Here is an 18,646-nt window from a genome sequence, read left to right as displayed (position 1 = left end):
ACTAGCATTCTGTGACACCGTGTGCCTGACAGAGAAGCCTCTTTGAAGCACAGACAGCACAGATGACACAAACTCCCACTCTGTCCATCACACAGGAATTTTAATGTGCATCCATGATAAATCTTAATTTTTAAAAGCTTTGTGTTTAGAATATATATGTGTTTCATGGATATACATATTTCATGCATATATACATACTCATATTTATATATATAAAATTAAATATCTATAACATATGATAGTTAAATAGCTGTATACTGCTAAGGTCCTAAACAATACTGACAATATTCAGTACAATTTTGACAGTTTTTATTCCCATAACTTTAGCAAATAGTTATGCTGTTCATAACTATTTTGCACACTATATCCTGTTTGTTCACCTGTTCCATTTGTCACTGGCAGGAACTTCATCACACACTGATACAAAACTGTTCCCTTCTTATAGCTCTGAACTTGTGCTTTCTACATCCACCTCACAATAAACCATTCTGAAAAAGTGAAATTATTTCCAAGCAAGATGGGAATTAGTATTATTAGCCATCTTTAAGCACATGTGCAGAACTGCAATTAAAAGCATAAATTTGATCTAACCAAGTTCTCATTTGTTTAGAATGCAGGTGTATAATGAGAAAAGTGACACATAAGCACATATGCACCCGGTGTATTTATGGTAGCCAGTCAAAATACTTTGATGAATATGAAAATTAGCAGGCAAATTACATAGCGAACAGTCAAAGACAAGCTTATATTCAAGGAAGATTAAACAAGTCCTTATTATCTGACCAAGCTATTTGAGAAGAAAACCCAGATAAAAAAGAAAAACAATAACAGGGCTCTGTCCCAGTCTCTCCAAAAAATGTAAAAGCATAGGCTTCAGTGTAGACATCACTTAGACTAATGTCACTGGCAGGGAAAGAAGTAGTTCTACAATAATTTGCAGATCCATTTTTATGTTTTTATGCCTTTCTTTCTTTTCGTGGCAGGAGGGCAATGGTAGTGATTAGGGGTTTGATTTTTTTTTCAGATGGTTGGTTTGCTTTTTGAAGCATTTCTATAAGATATCAATGTCTTAAAGACAAAGGAAACCTTTTTGTTAGGATTGCTGCAACTTCTTTCTTTATGGTCCATTTTCTGAGAAGTTTATTTCTAGTAAGTGCTCCCAAGGGGGAGGGTGGGAGCAAGGACTCATATTTCCACAATTTTCAGTAAGACTGATACAATCAAAGTTTATATAACACATATAAACATCTATTAAGAAGTCCAAAATTTGGTAACTGATACGTTCAGGATCAGATACTGTTCAAATAGGAACACAATCTTAATAAAACCATGAAGAAAGTCACCTGTCTTTTTTACAGTAGGCAGAAGAAGTCAAATAAAATGAAGAATATCCATCATATTTTTAAAATATCATACTACCCTCATATTTTTAAGATATCATGCTACCAATCAAAATATTTGGCTTCTATCTGTGGTTGGGCAATCAACATGATACATGGCTTCAAACAGATGGCTCTGAGTCTCAAAGAAAACATGACTGATGTTCAGTATTGCCACCACTGACTTCCAGACAGTCATCTGTATGAGAGGAATTTACAGGTATGAAGCAGGTATTTAAGTTGCTTCTACAGTACAATAAGAATTGTATATATGCTAAGGGAGGGACCTGGAGCTCTGAGGTACAAATCTTCAGTGCTTTCAATCACTTTTCCCAGCTGAGCCTCCAGACTGCAGGCTACTTAAGTACTCCTCCAACAATCTGAATGAACAACAAGATTTAGACTACTTGAGAAAAACGTGACTTCTAGTTGCTGATTCTAAGTTTGAAACATAAAAGAAATATATAAAAATGAGAAAACAGAGTTAAAAACAATGTAAGTAGAACACAAAAGCAAATACTTTCTGAAAACAGTCAAGTTAATTTTTTTGCCATTTACTCTTTAGTAACCAAAAGAAAAACTAAAAAGAAAAACTATTTGCTAAAAAGAAAAACTATTCTGACAAACATTATAAAGTTTTAACTTTCCAGCTTGCTTCAACAACCACAAATTTACACCCAGATTGTGCTTTCCTGTGGGCTTTGTTATCAACTTAATTTTAAAACATTCTAAATTTCATACTACATACTTCAAGAGAACAGCAAGGGGCACAAAAATAAAGGAAGCTTAAATCTATGCAAGCATCTTTTTCATAAAGACAATCTTATAAGAAAGATAACACACATCTCAGTGCTTAGAGTGACAGTGCTTTCAACTACTCCAGGTTTTCCACTACCTGTGCCTTTTTTGGATTCCAGCCAAGAAAAAGAATTGTACTTGTCCAGAATCCATGAGGTGAATGAGCCATTTAAAGTGCTTAAGCTACAAACACATGAGCTTAAACACCTCATGTATTCTCTAAATCAGTGGTTTTTCACTATCCAAGATGCACCATCGCACTAAATGAACAAACTCGTGAGACCCAGTGCCTCATTATGCCACTGCTTCCCATGTGAAATAAAAGACATGGTATATGACTATGTCAACAGTGCTGCTCTGGAGAAAACACAGGACTTCTCACATTCTAAACACACCCAAAGTTCCATTTGGCATTCATCACTGTTAAAATACAAAATGATCGTCCTACTGTCTGTCAGCTTTATGAGATTATAACAGTCAGCAGATGGGGAATTTTTGTATACACTATGACCTGAAAAATATTTCCAAGCTTTGCTAGTACAATATCTTTTGCAAGACTGTTTCTCAATTTATCCACTTTAAACTGGGGATATTTTTCCTCAGGTTCTCATGTATGGTTTGTTTTAAGATTACAACAGAAAGAAACTACTTCCTTCCCACAAGCAATGTTTATATGTTCTCAACCTTGCTGGGTCGGTAATCATTTCATAGGCTGACAGAAACTTGTTTCCTTCTCATTTATTTCATCAAATGATTTTGCATATGAAGGGAGCAACAGGCAGGTTTGAGTCCAATTAGTAGAAGATAAGTCCTCCAGCAAGGTGCAGGTGGTTTAAGGAACTGCCAATTTTGAACACCAAGGCCAACATCTCTTTTGGCATACAAGATTAGTCACTGAACCCAGCAGGACCCAACAGGAGGATCATTAGATGGGAAGAATGGGATGACACTGAAAATTAGTATAGGAGACACTAACTGAAGTGGAATAACAAAAAGTGCAAGGCCATATTCTATCAAACCCATCACAGGGAGGTTTGTGGCACAGTATAGCTCATCTGTTACAAATTACATCAGAAGAGAAAGATCTGTGTCTGACTGATATTGAATCACTATGAGTTACCGAAGGCTTATAAAAAGTTAAACCTGATCACAGGACTGATCAATCAGGGAACAGTGAAGATAGTTATTAACATTAGTTCATCACGCACAGCATTCAAGTTTTGAAGTATTACATGCAATCTACCCACTCATGTCTCAGAAAACATATGCAGACTAGAACAAGTGATGAATGACTACTAGGATCAAACAAATAATATCAAGTAAACTCATAAGCTTTTCTTGTTTAACTTAAAAGTAGTGGAGATGAGTGGGACCCCACGGTGGTCTATAAATACAAAGGAGAGAAAACAACTACAGAAAATTTAGATCATAGAATAATAGAATAGTATGAGAAGAAATGAACCTTTTACATGTCATCTAGTCCAACCCCCTGCAATGAGCATGGACAGGTTCAACTTGATCAGGTTGCTCAGAGCTCCATCCAACCTGACCTTGAATCTGAACCTGACCTGTTTCAGGGCTTTACCACCTCCACAGCAAAAAATTTCTTCCTTGTATCTACTCTTAACTGACCCTCTTGTCATTTAAAACCACTACTCCTTGTCCTAATGCAGCAGACACTGCTAAAAAGTCTTTCCCCATCTTGCTTATAAGTCCCTTTTAAGCACAGAAATGCTGCTTTAATATCTCCCCAGAGCCTTCACTTCCCCAGACTGAACAATCCTAATTTTCTCAGCCTTTCCTCATAGGAGAGGTGCTCCAAAATCACAAGAACTAGCATAAATCAAGCATGTTTATGTTTACACTGGAAACATGAAAATTATTTTTCTCACCATTAGAATACATAAGTTCCAAGACAGGATTTTAAGAGAAATGGAAAGGAGCAAGCTTGAGGATGAAGGGAAAGGCAATCAAACTGCTTTTCAGCCTGCAGCTTGAAATGTTTCTGAATGGAATTACCAAGTACAGCTGTGCAGAATATAGGAACTCAGCGATCCAGGACTTCCAGTTCTTTACAACTCTACATCCCTTTGTACAGTGGCAAACAGATCTATGAGACAGCAGAAAGTGACAGTGTACGCCTCCCTTCTCTATCACAATGAAGCCATTTCCCAACTATCAGTACACATTCACATCACTGCCACTTGAAAAATTCAAGCAAGAAATGTGGAACAAAACCACCACTTCATTTCCCACATAAATTCCACTTATTAGAAACATATGAAGTATAAAATCTGTGGGAACTTCTGAAGCAGCAGCAAAGCCATGTTTAAATTTTAGTCCTCTAAGAGTAAGGGAAGTTCATGTCTGAACAAAGACAAAAGGGGAAAAAAAAGGAGGATAAGGGTCTCTTCAAAAAATAGGCTGACTATCAGAATAAAAATCTATATTAATATATATAAATAGAGACAAAGATGTGTATACATAAAGCATCCACCAATCTCATCCTGATAATTACTGCCAATTACCACAGTACTGAACCTTGTTAGAATTAAGATCACGAAACATTGCAAAGGCATAGTCTGAGCATTGCTTCAAATGAGTACTTTTTTAAGCCTGACATTACAGACTAAAATATCATGAATGAAGCATATGCCAATAGCTAATATTTCAATTAACATTCAAATAGTGCTTATTGGCTCCCGAGCAAAGAGAAGAGTTGTAAAAATTCAATATTATCTTGTTCTCCTTCATTTCCCATATGAACTAAAAAAAACCAGAGAAATGTCAACCAAAAAAAAAAAAAATCAGCACGTGATGATGCACCCACTAACAGATCAATCAGGTGCTGATTTCTTTCAAGGTTTCTGTGAAGTCTTCAGTTGTTCCTTTGCTGTCAACGTTTTCTCAGGTAGAGCATTCAGAGTGATGTAAACACTTTTGATTTTAAAAAATCAAATCAAAGTTAAGGGGAAGAAAGAAGCCGATAAAAAAATCAAGTGAGGAATGGGCAAGAAATTATTAAAAGCAGAACCAGATCAACTGCAAATACCTTCTAAAAACGTAAGACAAGTTCTCTTTTAGGTGGGGAAAAAGGATAGGTCCTGGGCAGAACCCAAGAGATAAATAAGATATCCTACAAAAATCATCTCTAATCCTTTCTGGCTGTGAGAACGATTTCTGCTGCAGGGATATTGGGGATGATATGGACTGTGTGAACACACAGTGCATAAGAGCACATTGCAGAAACTTATTAACCTATTCTCAAGTATTAATTCACATAGTGTAAACACCTTCCAGCTGGTAAAGAAATTTTTCACTAGGCACACATAATCAACTGAGTTTAAGTGCTCACAACAAAAAGTCTTCTGGCACCTAAGCCTGCTTGTTCTGTATGAGCATCTGTATCTGTCTTTCTTTAGTATTCACTGTGCTGCAAATGTGTACCAAAAAAAAATTATTATAAGAACACAGTTTGAAAAAAATTAGAAAAAGGAGAACAAAAAGAAGGCCTGGAGAAACCTGCAGGCATTGTACGCTTGATATTATGAGTGACAGAATTTTAAATACCTTTGGATTTACTTAAAATGTAAGAAGTCCTTAGCTCTTTTAGCCTTTAAATATGGGTAGAGTTCAAAGGGTAAGAAATGAAGACGTAGCAATGTGATGACTTGTCTAAATCCTAATGGATGATGGTGGGAAGCACAACTTCTGCCCACGTGGAAGGCATCAATGCCGTAGCACAAAGTTAAACAGCTAGTGAGAAATGTGTTAGCAACAGAATCTAGGTTGTCCTGATGAAGAGCACCTCCCTCATAAAAATTCTAGTTTATTCTGTCTATTGGAACAAAAATCACACCCTCTCAAATATGTAGCTTTCTTGTCTTAGGTGAATTCAGACGAAATAAAAACACTCAACTAACACCAATATTAATAAAATAAATAAGCAGAACTATTTTTTTTTTTTTTTTGTTCAAAGAAAACTTTGCAATAAGTCAGGTTTTGGTTTATCTGATGTGTCTTCACTCATTTATATTTAGTAACCTCTTTAATTTCTACAAGTGACTGAGAATTAATGCCCTATACAGAAAAGCAATTTTATGTAATGTTTTCAAACAATGGTGTTCCCACTGGCTCCATCCTAACCCATGGAAAAGTCCACAGAAATTGCTTATTGCAAGCTTCAAAAGTACAGAGAAGGTTTAAGGTATTCACACCATTTTATGAAATCTACCTATTCCCAGATTATGTAATCAGATACAATTTTAGTTGTTCTCTTCTTCAAGGGGAATTTAATTTTTCTTAAGCATGTTGTGACAGTAGCCATGATTTGTTAAATTTCTTCTCAGAGAAAAAGCATGATAAGAAAAAACATTATGCTTTTCAGTGTCCTGATATTGCTCATAGACCAGACCACAGTCTCCAGCATTCCAATTTCTACAATAATTATTCTGTCATGATGAGAGCAGAAAAGTGCCAACTCAGACAGAAAGCCTTTCATACTTGGTTTAAAAGGATGAGGGCAAGAGAGATAAGTAACAGGACATGCTCTCCTCATATGAAAGCAACCTCAGAGCAAATCAGACTTTAAAATTACCAGTAACAAAATTAATAACGTTTTAGTATCATACATAAAATAGAAACTAGATGAGAAAAACTATCCACCCATTTTACAGTCACATACACTGTGCTCTTCTTTCACTCTGAATATCTCATAGGAAATTATTAACTCCATTATTATGAACATATTGCAGCCTTTTGCACATGCTCCAGCAAATAGCCACTAGCATTATGATGCAAAGGTGATTGTATAGCATCTATCTCTTAACCTTTATTCACTGAACATTTCAATATATCTGGTTTATTTGTAAAATTACTGTCTCCCATGTTTAAGATGCAGCTTAGGCTTGCTTTGCAGAACACCTATGACTTCACACTAAACTCAGTGTACTTCTATAACCTTTCTTGTTACAGATAAAAACATAATTCAGTGTTGACTCTAACACAAACAGGATCATTATGTTTAGAGAGTGTTCCAAAGCCTGCTATCCTAGCAATCTATGGCATATAAATAATGCAAGACCTCTTCTTTCTCCAAATGACTTCAGTTCAAGCGGAGACTCAGAAAGATGGAAGCCCAAATTTATACTGCCATTACAAAATTCAATCTATTTCTGGTTCTCCAATTGAATTATGACTCAGGCTTCCACTATTTTCTGCACCAACCCACATGCTCCTAACCCATGCAGAAAAGAATCCTATTTGTGAATATCCCTGAGCTTTATTATTATTACATTAAAATGGCAGCAAATCCTAACTAATCTGAAAAGCTTCATGTTTGCTTTTAAAGGAAAGTAAGGTAGAAAATGGGTCTTATTTCCCCTCCCCCCTGACCTCTGAACCACAACCTCCTCGCCACTAAAGCGTTCAACACCTCATTTAATCTCTCCTCGCTGCATTGGCACAGCACTGCAAAAGGAAAAGGGAAAAAAATAATCTGGGGACTTCATCAATTTTTCATGAATTTTCATTTAGGCCAAAGCCCCCTGTAACAGTGGTCGATAGATCAAGCTGCTGTCACATATTTAACACCTGGAGCTACAGCTGCTCTCCCTGGGGGCTGCTGCTGACTCCGGCTGGATCAGAGGCAGCCTTGGCCAGCGTGGGGACCCTGGCGCTCCTTCCCCGCTCGCATGTGGCGCCCCAGTTCTCCCAGATGAAATCCTAGCTACACTCACTGCTGCAAATGTGTTTCCTGATATTCCCGCTGGAAAACTGCACCACGCAGCTTCGATCGCCTCAACTGGTGCATTGTTAAAAAAAACGTGCTTTTATTTTTAAGACTTCTGGCGTTGGAATACGAAAGCAGTTTGGTGAAAGATGAAACTGTTTCAAGCTTACTTCGCCTTCTAAATTCTCCCATGAAAATCTGAACATCAACGTAAATCTAATAATTGTTCAATTCCAATTAAAAAATTCTAATGGACAAAACCAAAAGAAAACTGTTCTACTCTTTTGAATACAACTTTTCATAGAGGCTTTAGGCTAGAACATCTGTTTTTAATGATTTAACCATAAAACAGAAACACTACATGAGAATTTTGCCACGTATAATTTGGAAGACTTTTTTGACTGGTATCATTAGGATTATTTTTTCCTTCTGAGGAAGCTCCTACAGAAGAATTAATCTGCATGAAGCACACCATGAATTAACGCATTAAAACAATAAATAGAATAAGTCATATCAACCCTAAACTGTGCCTTCAAATAATAACTCTTTCTTCTAAATACCAACTATTTCTTCTTAAATGTCTTCAGGAACGAAGATATTCTAAATTTAAAGCAAAAGTATTCTAAAAGCATCATTAATATATTAATAATTGTTTTTATAGTAAATTTACAAATCACAGTTCTTCACTGTTTTACTGTCACGGACAATTTTTTCTGAGGCTATACATCAGTACAAAAATACCTGCCCTAGACTGTATGCATGTTCTCTGAAGAGGCATGGATTTAGAGTAACTTATGTATAGATAAGGTTTACCCCTGTAAAGGGGCTGGTAGCTAAATTCATGTTTGGGAAAGGTGTAAACAGTTACTCAACAAAAAAGAGCTTAGGAATTTCAGCAACTTGAAGACACTCACTCCAAAAAAAAAAAAAAACCCAAAGGGCAAAATGACTGTGTTAAAGATGGTTTGAACCACTCTGTGTCCCAGCTGAATTTAACTTCTATCTTTACACATAAATATGGATAAATCAGAAGACTTTCAATCCCACTGCTTTTATGGCATGGAGGGAGTAAAGAAAAAAAATAAAAGAAAATGAATCATAATTAACACTATTCATCATATTAATGCATAAGCACAAACACATCTAATATATATATAACATATATATAAACCAAACAGATATTTCTTCATAAACCATTCAAAAGTTGCAAGGGCACAGTATTAGCCACTGCCAATTCCATAAGCAAAGTAAAACAACTACAGTTTCTTACTCTAAAAGAGCACTTTCGAACATTTTAAACCTGTGAAAACCAGCAATTTTCCCCTCTCAGCACTATCTGAGGCCACCTACAGTCAGATAATAATCCAGAACCCTGTTGACAGCAAAGGACAAGAGTCCTGGTGATGAAAACAGCTTGGCTTGCTGTGGAAAGAAGAGTTTTCAACACCATGACAGAGAGCACGAGTCAGACCAGATCATGTGCAGCCCCATGGACAGGACTGCAGCATCCAGGTGACTCAACAGCTTTCCAGCAGGAGTTGAGGACAGGGGAATGGGGACTCAGTGCTGACAACAGCCTGTCACCAGGAACTCATTTCCCAAGCATGCAAATAGGCTGCTACAGACCTGCCCATCTTCTTCAGCTCAGAAATGCTGACACTAAACAAACAAGAGACTCCCACTTTTCCCTGAAAGTCACTTGAAAATTTTACTTATGACCAAAAATTTTCTCAAACCCAAGCAAAAACCGTAGTTTTCATCTTCCAAAGGATGCCTTTGATAAACACCAAGCACTGCCATGTGCTTTTAAAAATCACAGCATAATCTCTAAAGTTAGGTAAACAAGCCCTGTATGTATTATTTACATTTTTTTTCTTTGATAAAGACCTTTCTGTAATCACAACCATGGTACTGTTCAACGAACGATAAAGCACTGTTGAAATGAAATAGGAGAGCCTGCTTTAGACAACTAAACCCTTTAATTGGGGGGTTCAGGAAGTTGAATTTCAAAGCTATGGAAACAGTAAAAACACAATGTTATTACAAAACCTTTGGCCATGATTTCAGATCTCAGTTTCACACTCACTTTGCTCCTGTTGTAAAATACCTGATGAAGGAGAATAGCTTTATTATTTTTAAAGTTTTCTGCTATCTCTTATATGATTCATGCCTCACCTGCCACCAGCAGTTAAACTCCAAAGACTGAAGATGGAGACTCACAATAGCCAATGAAGCAAGGATCAGTGAAAACTGACAAGATATACATCACATTTAAATTTCAAACTAATCGGTCACTTCAATTTTATGACTCAAGGTACAACTGACACAATCTTTTGAACTTCAACAGGAGATTCTGAATCTCAATAGGATTACAATAAAGATTTCAAGTGTTTAGGTCTCTCTTTTAGGATTTCTCAACTGTTAAAACACATGTATAAAGACGCAAATAATCCAGTACATTTATCTAATAATACTCACCCTGATTTCATCCTTCCTTAAACTGGTTTCTCCTCAACTCCCAAATACCAACCAAAACTGAAAAACCTTCTGTAATGCATTACTGGCACATTTACTTCTGCTTTCATAGTGTGCTAAAACTGTTTTTATTTTTTGTTTGACACAGTTTTGAATCTAGGTTACAACAGGTGAAATGTAGCGAAAATGTCTGTTCTACTTGGCTTATTCTGCCATTTAAATATTTTATAAATGGCATTTTCTGCAATTTCTGAGAAAACAGAAGCCTCAAGATGAACCATATTAGCTATGAAAGTCTGAGGACTGCATTAGGAACAAAGATTTCGCTTCTGTGCTTCCTCTCTTTCAACATACCATCTCCTGTGGACTTAAATCTATTCTTTATCAACTAAGCAATAAAAATTTGTTCTAAAGCCCTACTTCAAACACATTTTAGGGAAACCACTTTCAGATGAAGAACTGCGGGTGAAAAACTCAAGCCCAGCAAGAAGAGAGCACTCATAAACATATTAAAATACAATAATAGGCAAAGATGCACATTCTGAATAAAAAGATCAGTGTTGATTTGACCCATATAACTAAGCAGCAAAAAAACCCAATGTGCAACTGATTATATTTTATGTCTGATGAGCTTGTTTGCTGTGAATATAATAAATGTATCTGCTAACTCTACTGGAAGCAGACTACTCATGCCATTGTTGACTTCTCTGTTAAGACAAAGAGAATCGATAAAGACCAAGACTGCCCTGGATGATATGAGAAATGGCCAACAATTTCACTTGCCATTCACATAATGAATGAGGCCTGGGTCAAATTTATGATTGAGGAGTATATATTGAGGTTTCCAGCAGTACAGAACATGAGTCACCAAGATGCTGTCTGCTTCTGTTGAGGTAACAGATTATGAGATAAAGAGAAACAGACAGTATACCTTAGATTAAATGATAGGTATTTTTCCACATTAGTTCCAGTATAACCAACTCTAGACATCATTTAAGAATTAGATTATTCTTCAGAGGAAGAATAATCCATGTTTGTGCCAATCATGATTATACCCTGGCTAGAAACACATTTCAGTATAAATCACTTACTCTCTACAGTCACTGCTATGAGCAAACACATGTTAAAATGCCTTGACTAAGATCAACAGCTAATGACAAAATGCTGTACTTATCCCCATTTGTTATCTCCCAGGATGCTGGCTGTGTCCAAGTGCTGGGTGACAGCATAAAAGCCATCATGAAGTTTTACAGAATACAAAACAAATAAAACTACTCACATGCCACTTCCAGAGACGCATTGCGACTCACAGCTTCTCCAAGGTAGTTCCTTGCTACACAAACGTAGCTTCCCTCGTCAGGTTTACTCCTGCGCCCGTGCACGATGCGCAAGAAAAATAAAGATCCGCTGGGCAGCAGCATCCGGTGGGAGCGCGGGTCGTCCTTGTCCGTTTCCACCCGCTCACCGTCCTTGTACCACTCGATGGTGGGGGTCGGCCTGCCCTCTGCTTTGCAGTTCAGAGTAGTTGGCTCTCCTTTAGACACTATCACATCTGAAGGATGCTCAACAATCCGCGGTGGAAAGTCCTCTTGACGGAGACGGGATCCTAAGGAAAGAACAAAGGGAAGAGAGAACAATTTATTTGTGCTTTAGGCATCATGAAGGGCTCTCGCAAGTTACTCATTTAATGTTACAAAAATTCAAAAAAATAGAAAAAGAAACCTATACAGCATCTGAGATTGCTTTGTCTGATATCAGAGACTGTATCAGACACTCCCCTATCTAAAAACCTGAGATGAACTAAGAGATAACCCTCTATAGTGTTATCAAACTCATACCAGATGCAGACTGTGCTTAGATTAGGATCCCCTACACATACATGTATGACAATCTTTTTTTTTTTTTTCCCTGATAATTTTCCTATTTACATTTACTTCCTGAACACTGTGTGCTTCCAGATTCCCCTCATAGCTTCTGCTTTCTCATCCTTTCATCTGCCAGATTCAATAGGAGAACATCCAAAACCACGGTATCTTGCCACCCCATTACTTAACAGTTCTTTACAGGTTAACATGTATGCTTTGTATCACTTTTACACAAACAGTCCCAGTATGGAAAGAGAACAAGAAAAAAGAAAGCCAAAAGGGAAATCTCAAATGTTAGCTCACTTTAGAAATTTTCAGTTTCAGGATTTTGTGTATACATACATGCACATAGACATAAATACAATATAGGCAGAAAATCATAGAATGGCCTAGGTTGGAAGGGACTTTTAAGCTCATCTGGTTCCAACCCCCTACCATGAGCAGGGACACCTTCCACTAAAACTAGGTTGCTCAGAGCCCAATGCAACCTTACCTTGAACACTTCCTTCCACATTAAATGGTACAGACACTCTCCACTCCTGCATATCTGATTAGACTACATGAGCCTGGAAAAATATTTCTGCAACAGTCACGGCAGTTTGTGCCTCAAAAATAATCTTTTCTAGCATGGATCCTGAAAAGCCTTTGAGTGGAGCTGCCACAGTGCTACAACTGGTCTGTACTTCTTAAATACAAGGTAAACCAGCCTCAGCAGGTTAGTGAAACATTTGTCTCAATTTTCTGATCAGTAGTTTTGCTGAGTGGTAGAAAAGCAAATGTCTTAATTATAGTCTAGGCTCTACATACTTTAAAATATTTTCAATGCCTCATTTACTGCAAAAGTTATGAGGAAAGGCATAAGGATCCATTCAACAGAGTGAATCCACCTTTGGACTTCTGTTTTACTAACACTTAGGTCATTAAACTAAGGCTTGCCACTGCATTTAAGTGTTACATTGTTGTTGCATAAATTGGCTCTTTCAGTGGCTTCCAGATTCTATTACCAGAACAGGAAAAAAAATCCATAATCTGCAATGCCTGTACATGAAAAAAAAACATAATCTATAGATAAGCACAGATTTACAGGATAGTTGGAAGAAAATTATATATTTTATTCTCATTTCTACTGACAAAAAAATTTAATAGGAGAATCTCCAGCTAAAAAATAACCCTAGTCCATGACCCCATACACAACATCAAAAAAGACTGAAATCACCATTAAAAGATAAATGACAGCACATGGGAATAAAAAGCCAAATTCATACTCTGATTAGAAACATTTATATTTACAATACTCCAGACACAAGTCTACCAACTTAATTAGTTGCTTATTCTCAAAAAGCAAACAAAACCACACCAGTTGTGTTAAGAAATTTCTATTAACAGTATTGGGAAGAAAAGGAAAGCTGAGGTGTTTCTGCAACACGAGAGGGACTTAACACAGAATAGATACAACTGAATTTTGATAAATACAGGGTAACAAAATTAGTAGCAAGAGATGCAAAACACAAATCCAAAATATTATTTTGCTTGTACACAAAGATTTGTTGCTAGTGTTCAGAACTCCTAGAAGTATATCCCACACAGACTTACAGGCCATGTTTAAAGCTGTTCAAAATCTTCCTCCAATAAAATGTTTAACCTTGTACAAGCCAATTAAAAACCCCTCCTGAGGTCACAATCGGGCTGATTCTTCCTCTTCAGTACTGATGTTTATCACAAAACTGGTGCTTACTCTATCCTAGTTAAGCAATTTGTGCTCAAGAGAGGGTTGAGATGTGATCGGCCAGGATCATGCCATTGTGCAAGGAGAAAGGCTCAGGAGGAGTTTCAAGGGGGCGTCAGACCACACATACCTGTGATGGCTGGGTACACCTCCAGTTATCCAGGGCTACAAGGAATTCCCCTCATCATGCACTTAGAGGAGGGGAGAAACAAAACACACACAAAATCGTTTATACAGCGCACTGAGCTCCCTCCTACCAAAGTAAACTGAGCACCAACACACATTCCCAAAGGTTATGCTGATTTAGAAATAACAAAGGAAACCAGAAATTTGGCTCCACCGCCTGTCTCTAGACACTGTCTGCATATCAGAAAGAGACAGACGCAAGTTGTGTTCAATTCTAGTTTTGATTCTTTCACTATGGTCTCCCCCACAATTCTCTTACAAGTACAGCCTCATTTAGAAGGAACACAAATTCTAATAACCCCATGAGCTGTCTGGGCAGAAGATACAGAAGATACTTTTACTGCAGAGCAAGATACAACCACGATCTTAAGCAGGCAGCTGTGGGCTACCCATACAGCTTTCTTTTCTATTCCTCCCCCTAGGATTTCCATTTGGTGCATGCATAGAGTATATGAGCAATCCCTGAGTTTAGGAGCCCTATGATAGACTGCAATGGCTTCATATGAGCATTTACATACTGGTGAGCAAAACCAAAATCTCTACAATATTAGAATTGTTGGAGCTATTCCACAAGAGGTTCCAGTTCCTCACCACCCTCACAGTCAAGAATTTCTTCCTAATATCTAATCTAAATCTACTCTCAGTTTAAATTATACCCCCTTGTCCTGTCACTTCAGGCTCCTGTAAAACATCTCTCTCCATCTTTTCTTTAGGTTCCCTTCAGGTACTGGAAGGTCACAATTAGATCACCCCAAAGCCTTCTCTTTTCTAGGCTGAGCAATTCCAACTCTCCCAGCCTTTCCTCCCAGCAGAGCTGCTCCATCCCTCTGCTCCCCTCGGTGCCTCCTCTGGCCTGGCTCCAGCAGGTCCCTGTCCTTGCTGTGCTGGAGCCCAGAGCTGATGCAGCCCTGCAGGTGGGGTCTGAGCAGAGCGGGGCAGAGGGGCAGAATCCCCTCCCTGCCCTGCTGCCCACGGGGCTTGGGATGAGCCCAGGATACATTTGGCTTTTCAGGCTTTCAGCGCTCATGGCCAGCTCATGTCCAGCTTAATGGTGTGCTGTGGCATGTTTAAGTGTGATTAAATTAATCTTGACTTTAAATTGAACATCGAGTCATCAACTTACAATGCCTAAGATACTGCAATACAATGTTTTGTCACTCTAACAAACACAGCTTTCATTTTCAGATACCAGAGCCTGCTAACTACTGACTATTGCTGACCTGATAAATGCTGACTGATGGGAAACACTGTAGTTCTCATAATAACTGGTGACATTATAGATTTGTCATAAACTGTCACTTCATAAGTAAAGAACATCTGCATTAATATCCACCTTTATGTGAATAATTTCTGCAGCAGTTACAGCTAGTGTCTTTTGAGGTCAGGTCACTGAGCAGGGGAAGCCCAGTCTCATACTGGAACCAAGCAAGAGGAGACTGCTGGGGGACACATTTTGTCAAAAAAAAAGCAAAAGAATGCTCCAGTTACTTGTATGTCCCTGTGCAGCACATGTACGAAATATATTCAAAAGCACTTCTTACACTCTCCTTCCTGTATTATGAATTTATGTACTTATATATTCCCAATCAAAGTAGGGAAATAAAGTAAGAAAAGTGAGGAAAATTGACCAAAAGAGGAAAAAAAAAAAAAAGTAGCCTGCATATTGTACTTCAGGCATCAACACTCTGCTCTTCGACTATCCTACTTCAACTTAATTCAGACGTGTTGGACAAGACCATCCCTGAGAATCACTTCCAAGACTACTCATTTGGGAAGCATAAAATACCACAATCACTTGCTCATTTTGACCACTTCAACATCACAGTGCCAGCTAAGTCAGGTTGTCTCTGCAACTACCACCGAGCCTCATGGATTTGCTTTTATATGCTCAGACTTCCTCACAAGTCTCCTCAGGGATCCAGTGTACAATACAGTTGCAGCTACATCGGTAGCATATCAGCAGAAGGCCTAATATTTTCAGTTTAGCCTCACTGATCCTATAGTCAAATAATCCTAAAAAATTAATTGGATGCAAGAATTTTTAATAATAAATGAAATAGATTTGCTGTAGAAACACAGGTGCAAGCAGGAAAGGAGACTAAAGCAAAGAGTCAATAAATACTCTATTACTTTTTGCTGCATTTCCTCAGAGTCACTATGCAATCCCTGTCCCAGGAGGAATCACAGAATGGTCTGGGTCTCTAAAGATCATCTCATTCCAATCCCCCTGCCATGACTTGGCCAGCTTGCTCAGAGCTCTGTCCAACCTTCCTGGGATGGGGCATCCACAACTTCTCTGGGTAACCTGTTCCAGTGCCTCACCACCCTCACAGTTGAGAATGAATTCCTGATATCTAATCCAAACCCACTCCTGTCAGTTTGAAGCCATTCCCCCTTGTCCTGTCACTCCATGGCCTTGTAAAGTCTCTCTCCATCTTTCTTGCAGGCTCCCTTCAGGTGGGAAGGCCTGGAAGGCTTCAATTAGGTCATGTGCTCTCTGTCTAGCATACACAAATCCTCACAGAAAAAGGCATTTGGCAATTCACTTTTTAGTCTTCCACTACCTTTCAAAATTTCTAGGAAGAGACTTTCATTTATTGCACTTCACATTCTTCAGGTTTTAATTTTCCTCACATAAAGGCCAAACATTGGTTTAATCTATTAAGCTTACTCTCTAAATAAGCGGCTACAAAGCAAATGGTCTGTCAAACCAGAAATGCAATGGTACAGATTAAATTCAGAGACATTTAACTAGTTTCTCAAATCAACAAAACATTCATGGCTACTGGGCCAGTGGTGGTTGAGACAGGCTAGCAATTGCATTGTAACTACTGAACCATTTTAAAGAAAAAACAACATTGCATAAGTTTACATGTTAACACTCTGAGCTGGTATTTCATAATACAATTTCTGAAATGCCTTCAAGAACGTCCTCAAAATTCTCTTCCCCCCTCTGACTTTATCAGCACCTGTCACCAATCTGACATCACAATTATTTGCATCTCTCTTTTCCAACTTTTACCTACCTCACTTGCTATATATAAAAAAGCTTTTCCTCAGCTGACCTCCAAGACTACTAATCCTTTTATATCCTTCTTGAAGGCTCTCATTTTGATTCCTTTAACATTCCAAACACATAGCTTTAATATACTTGATATTTACCTACTCTCCAATCTTTTCATGCTACTGCTGTGAAAGGGATGCTTAAAATGGGATGTGATGTTTTACATTTTTTCATACATTTGAAATATTTACAGTTCAGGAATTCTAACGGGTCACACTGAACAGGTGTACTGTATATTAAATTCAGAAAGAAAGTGCTGCCAAGAGCAATAGGAGTTGTTTCAATAATGGAACTTGAAAGAAACTCATAATATATCACAGACTCACAAAATCCTTTAGGTTGGAAAAGACCTCCAGGATAATCAAGTGGCTTTTACCAGCCACCACCCTGTCAACTAGATCATAGTGCCACATCATTAATTTCTTTAACATCTCTAGGGATGATGACTCCCTCACCCCCGAGGCAGCCCTTACCAATGTTTATCAACCCATCCTGTAAAGAAATGTCTCCTGTCCAGCCTGAACCTCCTCTGGCACAGCTTAAGACAGTGTCCTCTTCTCCTATTGCTGGTTGTCGTGAAGAAGAGACTTGACTCCCACCTGGCTGCACTCTCAGGGAGCTGTAGAGATTCATAAAGCCACCCTGAGCCTCCTTTTCTGCAGGCTAAACAGCCCCATCTCCCTCAGCTGCTCCTCATATGAGTTATTAGTTATTTCATGCCTCTGATAGCATTTTGAATGCATTCCCTCCAAGAGTTTGCCAACAACACATGTTCTCCCTGAGACAGCGCAAAAGGACTGTTTATCAAGGAGACAAACAGCAAAACTGTGATAGGAAAAAATAAATCTCCTACAACAGAAAGCTATAGATGCAGGAAGAAAAGGCCCTGTGTACAATTGATTCTACAGAGAGGACAACTCCAAAATTATATTTAATGCCAAAGAACTTCTTTTATGCTAGAATCTTGGTTTATTTTCACTGCAACAATTAAGAAAAAAATGAAACTGAAAGCAAGGTATTAAAATCCTAATTAAAAGAATCATGTGCTTTAAATGGATGGACAGCTACAGAAGTGTCTGCAGAATCTCTTCTGGCTACATAAGATCTGTCCAATGGCCAGACTCCAGCTCTTTTTTGGACTTGTGCAGGCTCTACAAAGACAATCCCATAGCTACTTAGTTAAATCTACTGAAGGACAGTCACTGTTCATTTTCCCATTTCTTTGTACGCCTCATTTCACAAGAGAAGTACTTATCAGAAACACTTATTGCACACATTTGTTTGATGTAACGAATAAGTCTGTTGCTTTCACTACCCTTTTAGGCATAAAATCAACTAAGGCAAGCTGAGATCTCAAAAAGAGAGCCAGTCAGCCACATCTTAGTTCAAACAAAATGTAACATAGAAAAAAAGTCAAGATAA

At 38.0% G+C, this 18,646-nt stretch overlaps 1 protein-coding gene across 23 annotated transcripts in view; it reads right to left on the bottom strand.

The window, feature by feature from the left end:
- ROBO2 (roundabout guidance receptor 2) overlaps positions 1 to 18,646 on the bottom strand; it is a 1,029,224-nt gene that overhangs the window by 391,802 nt on the left and 618,776 nt on the right. For all 23 annotated transcript variants that reach the window (XM_032751027.3, XM_072936785.1, XM_072936791.1 and 20 more), the window contains one exon: positions 11,663 to 11,989. In XM_032751027.3, the coding sequence (XP_032606918.3) occupies positions 11,663 to 11,989 (327 nt within the window). The remainder of the gene's footprint in view (positions 1 to 11,662; positions 11,990 to 18,646) is intronic.

The sequence above is a fragment of the Taeniopygia guttata genome, chromosome 1, assembly GCF_048771995.1.
Source record: "Taeniopygia guttata chromosome 1, bTaeGut7.mat, whole genome shotgun sequence".
Lineage (NCBI taxonomy): Eukaryota > Metazoa > Chordata > Aves > Passeriformes > Estrildidae > Taeniopygia > Taeniopygia guttata.
The sequence above is the reverse complement of the archived record's forward strand: the minus strand, read 5'-3'. Positions and strand labels throughout refer to the sequence as shown.